Source organism: Tachyglossus aculeatus, chromosome 4 (genome assembly GCF_015852505.1).
Source record: "Tachyglossus aculeatus isolate mTacAcu1 chromosome 4, mTacAcu1.pri, whole genome shotgun sequence".
In the NCBI taxonomy this organism is placed as follows: domain Eukaryota; kingdom Metazoa; phylum Chordata; class Mammalia; order Monotremata; family Tachyglossidae; genus Tachyglossus; species Tachyglossus aculeatus.
Window position 1 is genome coordinate 121,385,619 of NC_052069.1, and position 23,066 is coordinate 121,408,684.

Here is a 23,066-nt window from a genome sequence, read left to right on the forward strand (position 1 = left end):
AATTACAGAGGCACCCCTTGCCTATCCCACTGATGTCCTCTCTCTCACCATCCCCATCTGCCCCCACTCCACAGGGTGGAGAAAGAGCTTTTAAGGAATAGGCTGGGGCACCACAGTCCATGCTAGGGGGTTGATTAAGTAGAGGAGTAGAATGAGATGGTACCCTCAGGTCAAGATTGATTGGTGAAGTTCCGTTTGACAATATGGTCTGAGATGAAGGTATGCCAGCTGCTCTGCTATTGTTATTCTTTAAGGATATTTGTTAAGCATTTACTATGGTCCAGGCACTATGCTAAGTACTGGGATAGACACAAGATAATCAGGTTGGACACAGTCCCTGTCCCACACGGGGCTCATAGTTTATCCTCATTTCACAGATGACGGAACTGAGGTACCGTAAATTGACTTGCCAAGGTCACACAGCAGACAAGTGGCAGAGTTGGGATTAGAACACAAGTCCTTCTGACTCTCAGGCATGTGCTCCATCCATTAGGCCATGCTGCTTCAATTATTATTTTATGGGTCCTTCACCTCAAAGCTGAACTGCCTGTACAGAAGAGTGGGCAGCATCCAATACTAACCCTAGTCAAGGTGGAGGGACTGGAAGACAAGAGCCAGGGTGTCAGAGGACCTGAGTTCTAATCCCGGCTCTGCACTTGCCTTCTGTGATCTTGGGCGAGTCACTTCTCTGTATTTCAGTTTCCTGATCTGTAAAATGGGGATTCAAAACCTGGTCTCCCTCCTACTTAGACTGTGTCCAATCTGATGATCTTGTGTCTATCCTGGGACTTAGAATAGTTCTTGGTATATAGTAAGTGCTCAACAAGTACCACTTTATTATTATTATTGCTATTATTAAACCTGACAGAGAGCTGACCTTCAGGCTTTGAAACAAATTAAAAATCCTGAAGGACAAAGTGATTCTCTCTTATTGAAATGGAGTAAAGTCCTGTAGGACACCCCTCAGTATGTGTAGGAGAGCACATACGTGATGATTGTACTTCCCAACCACTTGGTCCAGTGCTCTGCACACAGTAAGCGCTCAATAAATACGATTGAATGAATGAATGAATGTACGTATTCATTACTCTAACTTGTACATATTTATTCCATTTATTTTATTTTGTTAATATGTTTTGTCTTGCTGTCTGTCTCCCCCTTCTAGACTGTGAGCCCACTGTTGGGTAGGGACAGTCTCTATGTGTTGCCAACTTGTACTTCCCAAGCGCTTAGTACAGTGCTCTGCACACAGTAAGCGCTCAATAAATATGAATGAATGAATGATAGACATGGCATAGTGGAAAGAGGACAGAGCAGGGGGCATCAGGAGATCTGGGTTCTCATCCCAACTCTACCACCAGCCTGTGGTGTGACACTGGGCATGGCATAGTGAATAGAACACAGGACTGGGTTTTAATCCAGACTCTGACACTTACCTGCTGCGTGACCTTGGGCAAATCATTTCATTCCTCTGTGCCTCGGTTACCTCATCTGTAAAATAATAATAATGACAGTGTTGGTATTTGTTAAGCGCTTACTGTGTGCAAAGCGCTGTTCTAATTGCTGGGGAGGATACAAGGTGATCACGTTGTCCCACATGGGGATCACAGTCTTAACCCCCATTTTACAGATGAGGTAACTGAGGCCCAGAGAAGTCAAGTGACTTGCCCAAAGTTACACAGCTGACAAGTGTGGCTCACTGGAAAGAGTCTGGGCTTTGGAGTCAGACGTCGTGGGTTCAAATCCCGGCTCTGCCAACTGTCAGCTGTGGGACTTTGGGCAAGTCACTTAACTTCTCTGGGCCTCAGTTACCTCATCTGTAAAATGGGGATTAAGACTGTGAGTCCTCCGTGGGACAACCTGATCACCTTGTAACCTCCCCAGTGCTTAGAACAGTGCTTTGCACATAGTAAGCGCTTAATAAATGCCATCGTTATTATTATTATGAAGTGGCGGAGCCGGGATAATGGGGATTGAGATTGTGACCCACATGGGACAGGGACTGTGTCCAACACAATTTGCTTGTATGCACCCCAGTGGTTAGTGTCGTCTCTGGCACATAGTAAGCACTTAACAATACTACAATTATTATTATTATCCTCTATAAATTTGGGTAAAATGGATTATGAACCCTGGCTTACAGGGACTACATCCAAACTACAATCTTGTGTCTACCTCAAGCCATAGAACAGAGGAAGAGCTTAATAAGAACCAAAATAATTTCTGATAACTTGTGGATGTGTTCGCAGGTGTGTTGTTGACTCTGAGTTATAGTCAGTATGAATGGACCATTCTGATCCTGGGGTCCTGGGTTTTCTCCATCAGAGTATAAGCCTAGGGAAATGAAGTCTCTATTCTACTCACCACATAGCATTTCCAAGCATCACAAGATTCTTCTTTCTTTTCCCTCTGTCCTAGCAACTAGCTGCCCCAGGAGCTCTCTCTGTATGCTACACCACTATCATTTGTTTAAATTAACCTTGATAAGCCTTCATTTGTCAATTAGAGTGGAATTTCCCCCTCCCCCTCTTTCTGCTGCACTGCTCAAACCAAACTCCGTCTGTTGAACATGCCTGGATGCTGATTTGGTAGTTCTTTCTCCTTGAAGGGTGGTTCTTAGGGCCTGGAGGTAGATTTAATATTTCAGATTTCATTTTTCAGACCTCACCAGAGGTGAGGAATGTAGAGAGTGGGGCGTGAAAGCCTCCAGGGCAAAACTGAAATGCCAAGCTTTCAGCTGCTGCTTCCCCCTCAAGTTCTGACTTTTGGCAGGAATACCTAAACAGACGGAGGCCATAGTCACAAACCCGGACTGGGGCTTTCCTGCTGCTCAGAGAACCATGGCTCTTTCCTGAAGAAGGAAAATATGCATAGGGGCAAGAAGGGTTTGGATCAGTTCATGGAAAATTGTTTTAAAATGTGTTTACAGCGGGAAAAGCTAAGGCTGATTAAAGACCCATAGTTTACTAGATGATTGGATAACAAGGAGGGGGTTTATCCCACCCTTCATGCAAATTCCTTGTTGACAATGACTGACTATCAATCAGTGGTATTTAGTGATCACTTAATATGTGCAGATAAGTACTTGGCAATTGGTAGATATGATCACTGCCCATAGGAGAAGCACCGACAAGCAGCGTGGCCTATGGAGTAGAGCACAGGCCTAGGAGTCAGAAGGACCTAGGTTCTAATTCTCCCTCCTCCACTTATCTGCTGTGTGACCCTGGGCAAGCTATTTATCTTCTCTGTGCTTCATTTGCCTCATCTGTAAAATGGGGATTAATACTGTAAGCTCCACATGGGACATAGACTAATTAGCATGTAGCTACCCCAGTGCTTAGTACAGTGCCTGGCACATAGCAAACCTTAACAAATGCCATTTTAAAAAAAAGGAGCTTAGAATATGGATGGACTATCAGTCTTTTCCATGTATGGTGTTGCTTTAAGATTTTTCTTTGAAGTGAGTTTCGCTTCTCTACCACCAGTGTATCTTTGCCCTACAGTCCATTTGCTGTGTTTAAGGTTAATCAGATACAGAATAATGAGGAGCTGGAGTGATATATTGTCCCATCTAACCCAGGATGGTTTGAATGTGGCATTTGGAAAAGGAAAGTCTCTTTGGATCACAAATTCTTCCTTGCCACTACTGACTCCTCCCAGAAAATAGGAAAATTCCCTGTGCTGTCAAGCCTGAGGGAGCTGGAGTTTCCTAAGGAGGGGCTTCTGGGGACAGATGGATGTTACTAGAGAGGTATTACTGCCTCTCATCATACTGAGCTACCTAAGGTTACAGGAAAACTGTCTCCAGCCAAGTCTGCCCCTCCTTATTCATTCATTCATTCAATTCATTCAATTGTATTTATTGAGCTCTTACTGTGTGCAGAGCACTGTACTAAGTGCTTGGGAAGTACAAGTTGGCAACATAGAGACAATCCCTACCCAACAACAGGCTCACCAACGAGTGGCATTTATTGAGCACTTACTGTGTGCAGAGCACTGTACTAAGTGTTTGGGAGAGAACTCTTCCCATGAAGTCATATTTGGATTAGCTGCTTCAGTTAGAAATCTGCTAATGAGCTCCAGAAAGCAAGTGGTGAAATCTCCTGGTTGGTTTGTAGGACCAGTTCCTGGATCGCCACTGTTCAGGTTGAACGAGTTTCAGAGACTGATTTTGCCTCTTTGGGTTTCCTGACGGCAACATCATGCCCGCAGACCAGTAGCCCCATCATTACTGGGTCAGACCAATTATCCAACCAGGCCAGTATTTTCTCTCCAGCAGTGGCACAAGGTTCTCAGAGAACCTGAAAAGCCCTTCATACCTCTGATTCTGTGGTTAGGGATTACTCCACAAGAAGAAAAATAGTATTGTCCCTTCCCTTCCTCTTCTAAGAGGGGATCTTGGAAGCAAGAGAGGAACTCGTAGCCATTACAGTACCAAGAAAACCAAACAAGGGAGAGAGAAAGTGTATTAGTTCCTTTCTGCTTTATCTCCTTTCTCTCTTTGCCTCTGTCAATGTTGCACTGCTTTATCCCATTTCTCCCTATTCTTCCTGCCCACAAACATCATTCTTATAACTTTGTTGCTCTTTCCCCCTCTCCTTTGGAGATTTTCAATCAAGTAGCTGAACATCTGGTGTCTTTCCCCTGCAGGCCATTTTGTTTCTGATCTGGCTCCTTGAGTTGGTCTTGTCTTTCTTTTACCACTCTTAACAGAAGCAGGCCACTTCCAAGCAGCTTTCCTAGCAGGTTATTTCCAAAAAGAAGAAAACAAAATGGGAATGCATTTCTACCTATCCTGTCATGAATCCCAAACAAATCTGTCTTCTCTGTCTTTGATTTCCATGTTATTTGACTGTGATTTATAGGTACACAAAGATAAAATGTGGGATTCCGACTGTAACCAGAAAATGAAAATACAATACTCTAGGAAGATTTGTTAGCATTCCCGAGGGTTTAAAACGCTACCAGAATCAGATCTCTCTCAGTGAAATCAGAAGCCTACGAGGGTCAAAAGGGAAGTGTAGAAAGGATTATTAACTTCTTGAGGGGAGATATTAACTTCTTGAGGAGAGATGCTGCATCACCTTGGGATGAAGGGGATCGGGTCAGGCCGGTTATGATTGGAAAAGGATCTTGGGTGCTGGGTATCAAACACACCTTAACCTTCGCCCCATTGCCCACGTTGTAGCCACAGAGGTGACGCAGGAGACGGTGGAGTCCCTGATGCAGAAGTTCAAGGAAAGTTTCCGCACCAACACGCCCATAGAGATCGGCCAGCTCCAGCCAGCCCTGCGCAGCGCGTCGGTGGGGAGGCGGAAGCGGAGGAGCAAGCCTCGAGGTATGCCGCTTCTGAGCCCCAATGGGCTGGCTCTTCCTCTCCCAGGGGACAGGGAATGTCCTGGGCGTGGTGAGCTGCTCACTGACCCCCAAGAGGAGGAAAAGCCAGAGGGACTCGTCGTGAGCTGTGACCATCATCTTGGCCACAAATATAAAGGTTTGGGATTGAATGGACTGATTACACACCTGCCAAGTGGGCATGGCACTGAAAGCCAAGGAGGCTGGAGGAGTATACGTAGGCCTGGAAGGTGCTGAATGCCTGGAAGGTACACAAACTCTAGTTTCTATTAAATAGGAACACAAATGAGGGGTTTTTTGAGGGGGAGATCGTGGTGTGAGGTATAGTAGAAATGACTACATAGAAGCTTGCTCTATTTTGCTTAGTGGAAAGAGCATGGGTTTGGGAGTCAGAGGTGGTGGGTTCTAATCCTGACTCTTCTACTGTGTGACTTTGGGAAAATCGCTTAACTTCTCTGTGCCTCAGTTACCTAATCTGCAAAATGGGAATTAAGTCTGTGAGCCCCACGTGGGGTAGCCTGATTACCTGGTATCTACCCCAGTACTTAGAACAGTGTTTGGATCATAGTAAGTGCTTAACAATTATTATTATTATCTTTATCTTGGTTATGCTACTATCTTGGCAAGTGACTTGACGCCTTCAGTGTCTCAATTTCTCCCTCTGTACAATGGGGACAGCAATATTGTTGCCTTCTGCATAAGAAAAAGATTGACAGCAGGTGAACCTTGAAGAAAGAACCGTATCCCTAAAGGCACCTTTGAGAGATTTCATTTGGGGTTCTCTCATCTCAAAGTGTACTCATCAAGAGAAAATTTGAACTTGGAAACCAAATTGAAAATAGTGGAAGGAGAGTATCAGTGTGTGGTTGTTGTGTATATCAATCAATCAATCGTATTTATTGAGCACTTACTGTGTGCAGAGTACTGTACTAAGCACTTGGGAAGTACAAGTTGGTAACATATAGAGACGGTCCCTACCCAACAGTGGGCTCACAGTCTAGAAGGGGGAGACAGAGAACAAAACAAAAGATATTAATAAAATAAATAGAATAGATATGTACAAGGAAAATAAATAAATAGAGTAATAAATGCATACAAACATATATACATATATACAGGTGCTGTGGGGAAGGGAAGGAGGTAAGGCGGGGGGGATGGAGAGGGGCAGGAGGGGGAGAGGAAGGAGGGGGCTCAGTCTGGGAAGGCCTCCTGGAGGAGGTGAGCTCTCAGTAGGGCCTTGAAGGGAGGAAGAGAGCTAGCTTGGCAGATGGGCAGAGGGAGGGCATTGCAGGCCTGGGGGATGACGTGGGCCGGGGGTCGATGGCGGAACAGGCGACAACGAGGCACGGTGAGCGGCAGAGGAGCGGAGGGTGCAGGCTGGGCTGTAGAAGGAGAGAAGGGAGGTGAGGTAGGAGGGGGTGAGGTGACGGACAGCCTTGAAGCCGAGGGTGAGGAGTTTCTGCCTGATGCATAGGTTGATTGGTAGTCACTGGAGATTTTTGAGGAGGGGAGTAACATGCCCAGAGCATTTCTGGACAAAGACAATCCGGGCAGTGGTGTGAAGTATGGATTGAAGTGGGGAGAGGATGGGAGATCGGAGAGGTGGCTGATACAGTAATCCAGACGGGATAGGATGAGAGCTTGAACGAGCAGGGTAGCGGTTTGGATGGAGAGGAAAGAACGGATCTTGGCAATGTTGCGGAGCTGAGACCGGCAGGTTTTGGTGACGGCTTGGATGTGAGGGGTGAACAAGAGAGCGGAGTCGAGGATGACACCAAGGTTGCGGGCTTGTGAGATGGGAAGGATGGTAGTGCCGTCAACAGTGATGGGAAAGTCAGGGAGAGGGCAGGGTTTGGGAGGGAAGACAAGGAGTTCAGTCTTGGACATGTTGAGTTTTAGGTGGCGGGCAGACATCCAGATGGAGATGTCCTGAAGGCAGGAGGAGATGCGAGCCTGGAGGGAGGGAGAGAGAGCAGGGGCAGAGATGTAGATTTGGGTGTCATCAGCGTAGAGATGATAGTTGAAGCTGTGGGAGCAAATGAGGTCACCAAGGGAGTGAGTGTAGATCGAGAACAGAAGGGGACCAAGAACTGAACCTTTAGGAACCCCTACAGTAAGGGGTTCCTTACTGTAGGGGTTCCTACAGTTCCTACAGTGTATATGTGTGCATGCCTGTGTCTATACAAGTGCCAACGTAGCCTCAACACATAAGTGGCTAGTTTGAACTCAATGTAGCCTTCTGTCAAAGTTACTCAATCTTTTCTCCCCAGCATCAATACAGCTGCTGTTGGTCCTCTGTTGATGTGTTTGGTTATTCCTCTAGCCACTGAACTTGGAGGTTCTCAGAAGATGGTGCTTGTAGCCCCTGTTGGTCTATTGTTCTGTTTGCATCAGAGACCTCTCTGACCCAGCCCTGTCGATCCCTGATACTCACATCCTTTCTGTGACAACTTGGGGGATGGTGGCAGGAATACCTGCAATCAGTATTTTCTTAATCAGGCTCCAAAATGGATACTCAGAAGTCTATCCTGATTCTTGTTTGGTACCAGGGAAGTTCCAGTGCCCTCATTCTATAGTGCCTTTATTATCCAGTGCCCCCCGTGCTCTGTGCACATGTTGAACGAGGCAGAACACAGCACACCCCTCTCAGCATCCAGATGCTCCTGGCTCCCCTCTGTTGATAGGAGACAGGTTCCTGGGATCAGAACAAAATTCAGACACAGAAAATGACGTTTGAGGACTTAGTACACTGGGAAGAAGCCGTCACATGGAGAAGCAAAACCCAGAAACAGCAGATGCCATTGGAGGACCTAGAACACTGAGAAGAAGTCATAACCTGGGGATTCATGGCCCCCAACCCTACATGTGTAGCTTGGGTGGCTCACCTCATATTATCACCTGATAGCCAACAGCTAAAGCAAAGGGGCAGTGGTATCTGAAGGTCACAGAATGACTGGCAACTCTTTTCCACTGCTGTAGTGCCCACAGACTTGGTGACACACAGCTCAATTCACTTTGGATCTCTCAATCAAATGCTGGGCCCAGCGGGAATCAACCCTGGCTAGCAGACTGGGGCAGCCCCTCTGCCATTTCTCCTTGGGTTTGTGTCTGACTTCTTGCACCAGGAGGCAGAAACATTTTCTTGCCTGTTTACTCTCGATGGGTTGTTCATTTATTTATGAGCCTGAAACATGATCTTTTATTCTGGTTGCATTTTCCCTGCAATGTAAGCCCTGTGCTGGGTTTTCTTTTTATTACAGCTCCAACCCATAAATTATTCACTTAGATTGAAGAAAATATTCAGAGTCTTTAATGGTTTTAAATTATTTTGCTTATTTAGTTATTGCTGCATTAAAATATTTAACAGGAAGCAACAGGACAGATTCCCTTCCCTGGGATATTTGCCATTTCTCAGGATGCCCCCCTCAGCTGTCCACTTTTGTAGTGGCCTCTGCTTAAGAGCTGTGTTACTCCAAACTATCCATCTTTCTGTGGGACAACTGGAACATTGCTGCAGATTTAATGCTGGAGGGCATGCTGAGGAGCTGACTTGGCCCCAGTGTAGCAGCAGCCCCTTGGAGGAGACCCTATTGTGGGACTGGGCTACAGTATTCCAGGTAGCCAGTTAGCCACCAACTTTGCTGCTATTTTCCCCAGCTAACTGCTGGGGCTTTGGGTGGGGTTTGGGGGCTGCCTCAGTGTCGGGACGGGAGAAACCAACCTTAGCTCCTGCTGCTTCTCCCACTCTTTTAACTGCTGCAGCTTCTGGCCCAACCTAGTAGCCTTGGGATTCCCCTCTTTCACAGTGGTCATCAGGATGAGTTGGAATCCCAGTTCTCTCATGGTTTGAAATTCCTTACTTCGACCCCCTCTCCCTCCTCCTGTCCGCCAGTCCCATGCAACACCCATTTTAATGGAACAACAGGGCATTTTAAAGGTGCCCTGGCTCCATAACCCCAATCTGATCTTTGTCTAGTTTTCTTTCACCCCTGCACAGACAGGAGGTTTCAACTCAAATCTCTCAGCCCTGGTATCAGCCCTGAGCCAAACTTCAACTGTCTGCACTGCCAGATTCCAGCACTTAGAACAGTGCTTTGCACATAGTAAGTACTTAACAAATGCCATTATTATTATTATTATTATTATTATTATTATTATTATTATGATAGCTAAGGCATTTATTAAGTGTTTTTATGTACCTAAGCACTGGTTTAGATGCAAAATATTCAGTCCAGATATGTCTATGTTGTGTATGAGGCTCATATTCTAAATAGTGAGAGCAGGTCTCTTATACACCCCACCTCCTCCACCCTCAATTTTATAGGTGAAGAAACCAAGGTTGTAAAGTGACTTGCCTACGGTGACAGAGCAGATGAGTGGGAGAACTGGGATTTGAATTCAGATCTTTTGACTTTGAGTCCCATTGGTCCTTTGCACTCCCCTCTGGAAATCGTTCCAGTGGATATATCCTATTAATAAGGCAATTTGCTGCCACGGTTTTGTGTGTTGAAAGATTTGGACTCTCAGGAGGCACAGAAAGGTTTGGGGGTTTCCCCACATTATGTGGTCAGTGAGCCCAGCAGCTGGTTGGAAAAAAGTCTTCTGGTGATAATGGGTTCACATCACACACACTCCATGGCAGACTTCTTCATAGAAAAGAAATACAGAAGTATTCAGTCTATTTTCAGCAGTGTCAATCTCAATTTTTTAATTTTATCTTAGCAAGGACTCTGTAAACTTCCAGCAACCATAATTAGGGAATAGAATCTTTAAATAAAAATCCTGGCTTAACTACAGATTGATGTAGCCTGATCCTGGCCATCCTCTTATTTCTCCTTGTGGAAGGCCAGGCCTGCTACACAGTTTCTGTCTTGGACAAAAGCTTCTTCAGGTCAGGGTACGAAGAGCAAGAGCAAGTGAGGGAGAGCGTTCTCTCCTGTGTCTGCCTCCCTTTTTAACCTTCCCTTCTAACATCCATCTTTGCCCAGTCTTCCCCTGAAACATTAGGTGAGCCTGTCACACCAAGGGTGATTGACAGGTCATGTAATTGCATCGCCTCTTGTAAGGTTTGGGCCTTGTTGTAATACCTCTTTTTTTTTTGTACTTAAACCTGTCTGTTGTTTTTGTGTTCCTATTGTTCTAACGTTTCTCATGTGTCTGTCACCAGTCCCCTTTCCTCCCTTACACTTAGCTTGTGATCCCCTAGACAGTGCTTTGCACATAGTAAGTGCTTAATAAATGTCATTATTATTATTATAAAGGGCTATGTAGAGCTGCATGGCCTAATGGATAGAGCACGAGCCTGGGAGTCAGAAGGACCTGGGTTCTAATCCCAGCTCTGCCACTTGTGCATTGTGTGACCTTGGTCAAGTCACTTCACTTCTCTAGGCTTCAGTTACCTCATCTGTAAAATGAGGATTGATATTGTGAGCCCCATGTGGGACAGGGACTGTGTCCAACCTGACTAATTTGTAGCACTTAGAACAGTTCCTGGCACAGATTAAGCACTTATTAAATACCATAAAAAAGTATAATTCTCACCCTTGTATTTTTTCCCATACTTAGTATTTTGCTTTGCATACAGTAAAGGATTAATAAATACTAGTAGTAGCAAGAGTAGTAGTAGTATTCATCAAGCACTTATTGCATGCCAAACACTGTACTAAGTGCTGGTGATAATTCCACATGATCCAAGTCCTTCCAAGGGCTTCCAATATAAAAATAAAATGGGGTTTTAAAATGGGCAGCAGACAGTGAAAGATGAAACAATGAAAACAAGCACCACACAGAAGACAAGGACAATGACAAGCTCAAAAAGAGCAATAACTTGGTGAGCAACAGTCTGATGTCAGAAAGGTTCCAGTTCACCGTTGCAATCCATGGAGTCACTTTGCTGCCCTAAATAGTTTGGAAAGACCATCACAAGCTTCAAAACTCATGCTGCATTCCACTTGAGCCACTTCATGTGTGTGGACTAAACCACCTGTACTTCCCAGCAAGAGGGAAAAGGTGTGTCAGCTTGGCCACATATGTCTGAGAAGGTCCTGAGTGATTGCCTCCAATGTATATGGAGGTATTCACAGCTTTCCTTTGGTCTGCTCATTCCAAAGTCTCCAACCACCTCCTCTTTACCAAATCAAATGGAGAAGCAGCATGGCCTAATGGATAGAGCATGGACTTGGAAGTCCGAAGGACCTGGATTCTAATCCTGTCTCTGCCACTTTCCTGCTTTGTGTCCATGAGCAAGTCACTTTACTTCCCTGTGCCTTGGTTACCTCATCTGTAAAATGGAGATGAAGACTGTGAGCCCCATGTGTCTAACGTGATTAGCTTATATCTATCCCAGCACTTAGTACAATGCCTGGAACTTCATAAGTGCTTAACAATTATTAATTATAATTAGGCCGCCTTTATTGAGTGCAGAACATTGTCCTAAATTTTTGGGAGAGTGTAATGCAATAAAATTGGTAGACATGAGCCCTGCCTACGAAGAGTTTACAGACTTGAGGGGGAGGGAGGCAGACATTAAAATAAATTACAGATAAAGGAAGTGATAGAGTGTAAGGATATGTTTGGAACTGCTGTGGGGCTGAGGCTGGAGAATCAAGGTGCCTGAGGGGTACAGCCCCAAGTGCACAGGTGATGCAGAAGTAAGGTCAAATGGGGTGGGGATATGAGAGATTAGTCAAGAAAGGCTTCTTGGAGGATGTATGATTTTAGTAGAGCCTTTGAATACTGTGATAGTGGTGGTCTGTCAGCTATGAAAAGGAGGGTGTTCCAAGGCAGAATGAGAATATGGGTGAGGGGTCAGAGTCAAGACAGATGAAATAGAGGTACCATGAGAAGGTTGGTGTTAGAGGAGCGAAGTGTACAGGCTGGATTGTAGTAGGTAATTGCTGAGGTTAGAAAAGAGGGGGAAAGCTGATTGAGTGACATGTCTTTATGGGGAAATCCAGTTGTGTATCACAATTTGTGGTTCACCTTTTCCCTTCTTATCCTTTCCCCAGTAGGACAGCGGTACCATTTTGATTTTACGGAGAGGACATGGAATTGAAAAATAATTTCCTGTTGGATTTGCTTGGGGTGAGAGGTCAAAGAAAGCTGGGAGAATTTATTTACCCAGTTAAAGCTGTTCTGAATGTGTCTCTGACACTCTAAAAAACCCACGCCACAGGCCTGGGTGGCATTACCTTGCAGTTGTTTTGGGCTGACAGGTCTTGGATTTCTTCTCTATCTCTGGTCTGAAGGCTGGGATCTTGACCAGCACAAAGACTCTAACAGTAGTAGTAGTATTACTATTAAACATGTACTGTGTGCAAAACACTGCACTAAGCTCTGGGAGAGAAAACAGGTGGGAATTTGTTGCATTCCTTGTCCCTTGAGGGGCTCTGGCACTTCCCTCACAGGTGATGTTGGTCTGTGCTGGCTAAGCTGTACAAGCTCCATGGATTTCCCCAGCCTATGGAAAACAGCAGTTGATTTGGAGGCAGATCACACAGCTGCTTCTCCATAAATCTTCTCTGACATGCCTCTCTGAATAGTTTGCTTTTCAGAAAGTGTTTGTCTCCTTCAGGGGGTTCTGCTTGTGTGTCTGAAATATGTCGAGTTTCTCTTTCAATCCGGTCTGGCATGGATCATCATCATCATCATCATCAATCGTATTTATTGAGCGCTTACTATGTGCAGAGCACTGTACTAAGCGCTTGGGAAGTACAAATTGGCAACATATGGAGACAGTCCCTACCCAACAGTGGGCTCACAGTCTAAAAGGGGGAGACAGAGAACAAAACCAAACATACTAACAAAATAAAATAAATAGAATAGATATGTACAAATAAAATAAATAAATTTATGCGCAATGCGCAAAACACATCCCCACAAACCCTGTGGCTGAACTTCCACCTCGTCTGAGCCTTCATCATTGTTCTCCTATATGGGTGGAGTCAGAGAGCTCAGATAAATCTTGGCAGGTTGAGCTCCACCCTCTGCTAACCCTGGTGTGGTAGCTTACACTGGTGCCATATCTTTCCTAGGGGATGGTGGGTCCTAGCAACTGGAGGACTAAACCAGCCATCTAGTTCCAGCCCACCTGAAGAGAGGTTACTAAACTTCTGTGGACCTGGGGATTAGGGGTGGTGATGGAGACAGTTGTTTAAAAGGTTCAGTTTAGCCCAGAAGGCTCTAGGACTCTCCCTGAGCACACTGACATGGTTACAGATTTGAAAATAAGGGCAAATCCTTTCTGCCACCCTCGTCAATCCACTCCCACGTTTTCTTCCGTGGCTAAACTCTGACCCTCTTACACACTGTCTATTTATTTATTGATTTATTTTACTTGTACATATCTATTCTATTTATTTTATTTTGTTAGTATGTTTGGTTTTGTTCTCTGTCTCCCCCTTCTAGACTGTGAGCCCACTGTTGGGTAGGGACTGTCTCTATACGTTGCCAACTTGTACTTCCCAAGCGCTTAGTACAGTGCTCTGCACACAGTAAGCACTCAATAAATACAATTGATAGATTGATTGATTGATTGTCTCTCTCCCAACCACCATGCTATGTGCTCTCATCTCCCAGGCTAGTCACTGCCTTGGTGTCTGTTCCTTTTGACTTGCAGCATGTCTGATCTGGACTGGTTCTGCTGTCTTCTGTTCAGTTCTCTCTGTCTCTCCATCTTTGTCATTCCATATCTCTTTTTGCCTCAATTATCTTTTGTTTTTTTAGTTCCTCTGTCTTTTTCATGCTGTCTCTTTTGTCCTTCTTTCTGTCTTTGGTCCCTGTCTTTCTGTGCCTGATTTTCTTTCTCTCAGTGGTTGTCTCTTTGTTCTCCCTACCTGCCTTTGCCTTTCATTTGTCTCACTGTCTCCTACTCGCTAGCATTTATGAACATATTTACACCTTCCTCAGTACTTGTGTATATTTTTATTCAGGTCTCTATTTCGGCACTCTAGTTTAAAATACTTTTATATTTGTTTCCTATTAAAGGATGCATTCCTTGTGGACAGAGAGCATGTCACTGCTTTATTCTTTACTTCCCAAGGACCTAGTACAGTGCGATATACCAAGTGGGAAGCAGTGTGGCCTAAGTGGAAAGAGCATGTGCTTGGGAGTTAGGGGACCTGGTTTCTAACCTTGACTCTGCTGCCACTTGTCTTTTGTGTGACATTGGGCAGGTCACTTCACTTCTCTGCACCTCAGGTACCACTTCCATAAACTAGGGATTAAATCCTACTTCCTTCTACTTACACTGTGAGCCCCATGTGAGACGGGTACTGAGTCCAACCTGGTTGTCTTGTACGTAACTCAGTGCTTAGTACAGTGCCTGGCACATAGTAAAAAGAAGTGGGCACTTAATAAATGCTTCTACTAGTACTACTAATTACCTTGAGACAAAGTAACCTAACTCAATCAGTGGTATTTACTGAGTGCTTATTGGGTGTAGAGCACTGTGCTAAGCACTTGGGAGAGTATATCACAACAAAATTGGTAACTTTAGGAGACAAATATGTTCACACCAGATATCCTAGTTCTATAGGTTGGAAAGTGACCTCAAGAGGCAATCCAGTCCAGCCCTCAGATTTCAAACAGGACACCAACCAAATGAGCCCAGTCAGAGGCAAAGCTGTCAAACAACCAATCATATTTATTGAATGCTTACTGTGTGCAGAGCACTGTACTAAGCATTTGAGAGAGTACAATATAACAAACTTGGTAGACATATTTCTGTCATATTGCCAAAGGCTTCGAGGAATGGAGATGCCTTAATCCTCATTACTTTTGCTCTCCTTCCTGGGTGTCCTCCAATATTGAAGACTGAGGACGGAAGGTTATTGGGTCGGTCCAGTCAGTCAGTCAATCAGTGGTATTTATTGAGCACTTACTATGTGCAGAGCACTTGGGTGAGTACAGTGCAACAGAATTAGAAGACACATTCCCTGGCCATATCAACCTTGCAGTCTAGAGGGAGAGACCGACATTAATATGAATAAATGAGTAATTTATCATATATAATTTAATGATACGTACATAGGTGCTGTGGGGTTGGGATGGAGTGAATATCAAGTGTCCAAACGTCATAGATACAAGTGGAGTCTGTTCTCTCCGGGTGAATTTAATTCCCTCTATATCTCTTCTGATGGTCTCTTCTGCTGCCTCTGCCCTCAACACTTGCCTTCTCTTCATCTTAACAGAGGCTCATCTCCCACTCAGATCTTCAGTGGCAGCAGATAAAAACCACCAAACATCTCTCCGTGAAATCCTCTAATTGCCCGGCAGGGTCTGTATTCATGTTCCTTTTTATTATTAAGGATATGGCATCTGTGGAAAGGGGATTACATTTTTGGATCATGACCCTTTGTCCATCAGAAAAGAGCTCCTTTAATCTCTTTATGTGTATGGAAAGTTTTGATTTGATGTACGACGTATAATTGTCCTGCCTGCATGTTAGAAATTGGAATGTGACTGAACATTAAGGTTAAATGATGATATCACAACTTACTCTGTTTGCATTTTACATCCAATTGAAAACACCAACCCTTCGCCTCATTAATCCTTTGCAATACAATCCCCCTCCCACCCCCCAAATGAAATTATCCATTTGGGACACATTTATTTCCTTTAACAGCCGCCTGACAGTTTTGCTGATGGAGTTTGTATCCAACTTTGTTACTGGATAGTGACAACTTGCTCTGACAGATATGTGGGCATAATTATTTTCTCGCAGTTCGATTTAATTAATGCTTAACCTCATCAGGATCTTGAAGCTGGAGAGCTCTCTCTCTGCAGGAACTGCTAACGGCAAAAAGATTTCCTTCATAGTTGCGAGAGGTTCCACAGGACTTTACAGAGCCTAAATGAAACAAAAAAAACCCCCACAAACAAATCACAGAAGAGCCCCTCTCCTTTTTTCTCTCACCGTGCTAACTGCACACTAACCACATTTGAGGCTGCGAGTAGTGATTTGGTCATTATGTCTGATTTCGTACTAAATGTCTCTAATACCAGCAGCTCAGACAGGGCCCGCCAGGAAGATATACATTTTTTAATATCCTAGCATATAATAAGGACAATCCAGCTTTATTTTGTACAGCATGTTTTCTACCCACTGTCTCCCCAAACAGTGTTTGGAGTTCAATAATAAATAATTGTGTGAGAGAGGAGACGTTAAGAGGAATCGGCAGGGGAGGTAATAGGGTTTTGAAGATAAGATTTGGGAAGAGATTATTAGAAATCAGATAATAAGTAGGAGGATTTTGTTCTTATGTAACCCCATTAACTGTGGATCTCAGAATGCTTTACAATCGCTCAATTTCAGAACACTTATGAGCTTCGCATGCCACATTTATTTTTAGAATTTGGGAAACTGAGGTTCGGATGGGTTAAGTAAGTTATCCAAACAATCTGTCCTACCATCCTTTTTCAATCTTTTTAAAATATGGGGACAACCTTTACTAAAAGATGCAGTTGGAATAGAATGGATGTTAGTCACGCTTCATGAAGATATGAAATATTGATGGCTGTTATTACTGGGAATTATCAGAGGCTTCTATCATTGTAAGCTATCTCTCTGTCCATCCTCTGGTGAATTGCATCCACTCTTGGAGGGAAAATGGCAGCAGTTTGTGTCAACAGGAAGGCTTCACAAATGTGCAGGGAAATAAGTAAAGGAGAAATAGGTCACGGCTTGAAGCAACTAGCCTTCCTCCACTTCATCTTCTTCCCTCTGTATTTTAAACTCTTTTAAGTCTGGAAGTGAAGACAATTCCATTTTTTCTATTCCCTGCTGGAGATAAATTACCTAGGATTGTTGATTTGGATGGAGAAGGACCATTTGAGAGTCCAACTGATAATTTTCTGAAAGAACCAAAAGGGAAGCAGGTGATTAGAGAAGTAAGGGATAAGGAAGAGAAGAGCTGACTGAATTGCTTAGGGTCCAACTTTTCTGTGTGTGGGGTTAAAAAGAGGCCAAGGTGTGGGTTGTGGAGGGGGGGTGGGGCCTTTGAGCATCAGCAGTCAGACTTGATTTGGTGACTTTCAGCCTTGCTTGGGAACTCTCAGGTCTTGTCAGAGATCTGGGGTAAGCAAGACTGGGAGTCCAGCCCAGGAGAAAGCAACAACTCTACTATCCTCTCCAAATTGGAAATGGGCCCTCTCGCCTCCATATAGAATTGACCCTGGTGCTGAATCAATGGAAGGCTGGTTAAGATCTGAAACAGTTTAGGCAGGTTGTCTCACAAGAAGGGTGAAATTAGCTTGAAGTATTGCTCAACCCAATTTGGACATAGCCCCAAGGGCTCCTCTAGACTGTAAGCTCCTTGTGGACAGGTAACATATCTACCAAATCTGTTATATTGTACTCTCCTGAGCACTTGGTCCAGTGCTCCGCACACAATAAGCACTCAATGAATACCATTGATTGATCAACTGATTTATCTATCCCTGACCTGGACCAAACAGGACCCCTGAGGACCTGGCCATATTTCCACACCAACCTGAGGGAGAGGGTCTCCCTACCTTCAAAACTCTCCATCAGTAAATCAATGGTATTTACCGAGCACTTGCTGTTTGCAGAGCACTGTAGTAAGCACTTGGTAAAGTTCAATACAACAGAGTTAATAGAAACATTCCCTGCCCACAGGGAGTTTACAGCCTAGAAAGGAAGACCAGCATTAAAATAAATTACAGATATGTAAATAAGTGTGGTGGGGCTGAAGGTGGGTTGAATATCAAGGGATTAAAGGGTAAAGATCTAAGTGCCTAGGCAACTCGGAAGGATGAGGGAGTATCAGAAAGGAATGCTTAGTCAGGGAAAGCCTCTCCTCATTAGGATTTGAGGGAGGGGAGAATGAATCTGTCATATTTGAAGGGGGAGGGTGTTCCAGACCAGAGGAGGATGTGGCAAGGGTAGGTGACAAAATAGACCAGATCAAGGTATAGTGATTAGGTTGGCATTAGTGGAGTAAAATGTGAGGGCTGGGTTGTAGTAGTAAATAAGCGAGATATGGTAGGAGGGGGCCAGCTCATTTAGAACAGTACTCAGTGCTTAGAACAGTGCTCAGTGCTTAGAAAAGTGCTTTGCACATAGTAAGCGCATAACAAATACCTTTATTATTATTATTATTATTGAATGATAATATTAATGATGCTGATATTAGCATTTACTGTGTGTCAAGCACTGTTCTAAGCTCTGGGGTAGATAAAAGCTGAACAGGTTGGATAGAGTCCCTGTCCCACATGGGACTCACAGTCTTGATCCCCAATCTACAGATGAGGTAGCTGAGGCACAGAGAAGTTAAGTGACTTTCCCAAGGTCACCCTGCAAACAAGTGCCAGAGCTGGGATTAGAACCCAGGTCCTTCTGACTCCGCAGGCCCATGCTCTATCCACTAGGCCATGTTGTTTCCCATGATAAAGATCATACAGCCCTTCCTGGCTAAGCCTTCATTTCCTCAATTCGCCCCCACCTCCAAATCACCTAAGTGCTAGGCTATGTACCTATAAAGCAATTTGAAATGTACCCATGCTCCACAGCAATTCTTTCCCTGTCCTTATACTCTACTATTTCCCCTATCTGTAAGTTATTTTTATGACTGTCTCCCACTCTAGACTGTAACCTCACTGTGATCAGGGATCATATCTACCAACTCTATTGTATTTGTATTTAGCAAACAGTATATACTTGTAGTCTGAGACTCCCAGTGTTCATCCCAGGTCTATGTGAGAATGACTCCAGGCCACTGGAGAGATTGATGATGACAGCGATAGTAATAATAAAAAATAATATTTGTTAAGCTCTTACTACTTGCCAGGCACTGTCCTAAGCTTTGGGGTAGATGGAAAATAATCAAGTTGAACACACAGTCCCTGTCTCACTTGGAGTTCACAATCTAAGAAGGAGTCAGATAGTTGTATTTATTAAGCACTTACTGCAGAGCACTTTACAGAGTGAGCTTGGAAGAGTACAATATAACAAATACATTTCCTGCCCACAAGATTACAGTCTAGGAGCAAGAACAGGATAGAGAAACTGAGGCAAAGAGAAGTTAAGTGACTTGCCCAAGGCCACATAGTAGGGAAGTGATTAGAATCCAGGTCTTCTGATTCCCAGGCTCATGCTCTTTCCACTAGGCCACGCTGTTTCTTTTCCAAAACCTTTCTGGCTAGGGAAGTGGGGCCAATCCTGGTGACCTGAGTCATTTCAAGTCCTAACTTCTTTCTTATTCAACCCACATATGCAGTCTATCACTAAATCCTGCCAGTTCAACCTTCACAAGCTCACTAAAATCTGCCCTTTCCTCTCCATCCAAACTGCTACCCAGGTAATACAAGCACTTATCCTAACCCACCTTGATTACTGTAACAGCCTCCTTGCTGACCTCCCTGCCTCCTGTCTCTCCCCACTACAATCCATACTTCACTCTGCTCCCTGGATCAATTTTCTACAAAAAATGTTCATTCCATGTTTCCCACCCCTCAGGAACCTCCAGTGGTCGCCCATCCACCTCTGTAAAACAGAGAAAGTTCTTACCATTGGCTTTAAAGCACTCAATCATCTTGGATCCTCCTACCTTGATGCTCTCCTACTACAACCAGCCTGGATGCTTCACTCCTCTTATACCAACCTACTCACTGTACCTCAAACTTGTCTATCTTGCCGCCGACCTCTCTCCCACGCCATTCCTCTAGCCTGGAATGTCCTCCCTCTTTGTATCGGACAGAAAATTACTTTCTGTACATTCAGAGTCTTCTGGAAGGCACATCTCCTCCAAGAGGCCTTCCCTCACTAAGCCCTCCTTTTCTTTTGTTGCACTCCTTTCTGTGTCACAGGGACTTGCTCTCTTTATTCGTCCCTCGCCTAGCCCCATAGCACTTATGTACATATCTGTAATTTATTTATTTATATTAAAGTCTGTCTCCCCCTCTAGACTGTAAGCTCATTGTGAGCAGGGAATGTGTCTGTTATATTGTACTCTCGCAAGTGCTTACTACAGTGCTCCGCCCACACTAAGCACTCAATAAATATGATTAATGGATCGATTTAGCAGGTCTCAGAAAGTATAGATCAGAGTCTACTCCTCATGGACATAAAGGCAGGCCCCGGAGAAGCAGCATGGTCTAGTGGATAGAGCAAGGGCCTAGGAGTCAGAAGGACTTGGGTTCTAATCCTGGCTCAACCATATGCCTGCTGTGTGACCTTGAGCAAGTCACTCAACTTCTCTGGGCCTCAGGACCCTCATCTGCAAAATGGGAATTAAGACTCTGAGCACCAAGTGGGACATGGACTGTGTCCAACTTGATTAGCTTGTGTCTACCCCAGCACTTAGTATGATACCTGGCACATAGTAAGCACTTAACAAACACCATTAAAAAATAAGACAAATTACTGCCAATTCTCTATTAGAACATTGGAACAAAGATGGGGTGAGGAATTTATGAGGGGGGACCCAGCAGGACAGGGCTTGGGAGAGGAAGACAACTTTCAAAGCACTATAACAGATAGGCCTGGGATCTTTGCCACCAAGCTTAGAAACACTTAGGTTGTTGAAGACTTTGTTGAGGTGACAGTAGTTGGCAGTCCAGCCCCCCAAAAAGCAGCAGGGGTGAAAAGAACATATTTGCTACCTCTAACTAAAAACCTGTGAGAGCAAGGATCCCTCTCACCCCTGTGGAGTTGATGCCACATCACAGCTAATTTGCAGTCATCCTCCACTCATACCAGGGGAAGTCTTGGGGGCAAATAAGACCTCCCCTGCTGGGGAAAGCAGTGTGGAATCTGCTGAAGTTTTACAAAACTTTGCTGTTGCTTCCAGCCATCACTGACCGGTCATCTCTCCAATCTTGTCACTTTTCTCTTTTGCATTTCATTTAGAATTAAGAGAAAAATCAAAGCGAGCCCTCTTAAAAACCATTGAGGATTTGAGTCTTTAAAGCAGGCGCTGTTTGGCGAATGAAAGCTTTGCACCAAATGTTGAAATATTGTGTTTGTCTCAACTGCCAAAAACAAATAGGTTAAAGAACAAATTTTATCCTTTTAAATAAACAAGAGTCTAATAGATTATTTTGCCTGGAGCTAATTTAATGTATTTTGAGGGCCGTGTCTTTCAGAGATTCCCTGCTGGGCCTTCATTTACCAAAGGTTACTTCTGTACAGGTCACAAGGGAGAGTCAGTGGGGTCAATGAAAGGGCAGACAGAGCCCATTTGAAGGACACCCTCGGACTTTTACTCTCTTGCTGGAAAAAAATGAGTTTTCATCCAGTTCATTGCAAATCATCCACCTCTTACTCCCTTGAGTTGTATTCTGGGAAATATGGACTGGCTGAATATGGACCTTTCTGAACGATGGAATACATTCTTCTCCCTGTGATTAGACTCTGCCTCCTTCAGGATTCTTGGCTTCCCTGTCTCTCCCAACTCCAGTCCATACTTCACTCTGCTGCCCATATCATTTTTCTAAAAAAAACCCATTCAGTCCATTTCCCCACTTCTCAAGAACCTCAGGTGGTTGCCCATCCAACTCTCCATCAAACAGAAACTCCTTACCATCTTCTTTAAAACACTCAATTACCTTATCCCCTCCTACATTACCTTGCTGATTTCCTAGTGTAGCCCAGCACATTCACTTCTCTAATGCCAACTGACTCTCTGTACCTCAATCTCATCTCTTTCGTTACTGACCTCTTGCCTGTGTCCTGCTGTTAATCTGGAACTCCTTCCGCCTTCATATAATAATAATGATGGCATTTATTAAGCACTTACTGTGTGCAAAGCACTGTTCTAAGCACTGGGGAGGTTACAAGGTGATCAGGTTGCCCCATGGGGGGTTCACAGTCTTAATCCCCATTTTACAAATGAGGGAACTGAGGCACAGAGAAATTAAGTGACTTGCCCAAAGTCACACAGCTGACAATTAGTAGAGCCGGGATTTGAACCCATGACCTCTGACTCCAAAGTCTGTGCTCTTTCTACTGAACCACACTACTTCATATCTGCCACACCACCACTTTCCCCACCTTCAAAGCAGTGTTAAAATCACAGCTCCTCCAAGAAGCTTTCCCCTACTAAGCCATCATTTCCCCTTACTCCCTCTCTCTTCTCCATTAATGATGTGCATTTAGCTTTAATTCTATTTGTTCTGACGACTTGACATCTGTCCCCATGTTTTGTTGTCTGTCTCCCCCTTGTAGACTGTGAGCCCATTGTTGGGTAGGGACCATCTCTCTATATTGCCAACTTGTACTTCCCAAGCACCTAGTACAGTGCTCTGCACACAGTAAGCGCTCAATAAATACGATTGAATGAATGAATGAATGAATAAACACTTGGATCTGTACCCTTTAAGCACTTGATATTCACCCCACACTGAGCCCCCCAACCCTTATGTCTTGTCTTATGCTGTCGTGTTGTCTCCGACCTATAGCAACTCCATAGAAACATTTTTACCAGAATGCTCGACCTCCATCTGCAATCGTTCTGGTAGTGTATCCATAGAGTTTCCTTTGTAAAAATACAGAATTGGCCTACTATTGCTTCCTTCTGTGCAGTAACTTGAGTCTCCTCCCTTGACTCTCTCCTGTGCCGCTGTTGGCCAGCACAGGTGAGTTTTGAATTGTAGCAGATTGCCTACCAACCACTAGCCACTGCCCAAACTAGAAATGGAATAGATATGCCTCTGCCTGCCATAGCCGAGACTGGTAGAGTCCTGGAAATTCT

General features: G+C 44.4%; 1 protein-coding gene across 4 annotated transcripts in view; it reads left to right on the forward strand.

Moving 5' to 3' along the window:
- Positions 1–23,066, forward strand: part of ASTN2 (astrotactin 2) — an 854,016-nt gene that overhangs the window by 245,482 nt on the left and 585,468 nt on the right. For 3 of the 4 annotated variants that reach the window (XM_038744812.1, XM_038744815.1, XM_038744814.1), the window contains exon 4: positions 5,189–5,338. The exons of the other annotated variant lie outside the window; for it this stretch is intronic. In XM_038744812.1, coding sequence (XP_038600740.1) covers positions 5,189–5,338 — 150 coding nt within the window. The remainder of the gene's footprint in view (positions 1–5,188; positions 5,339–23,066) is intronic. 4 annotated transcript variants of the gene reach the window in all.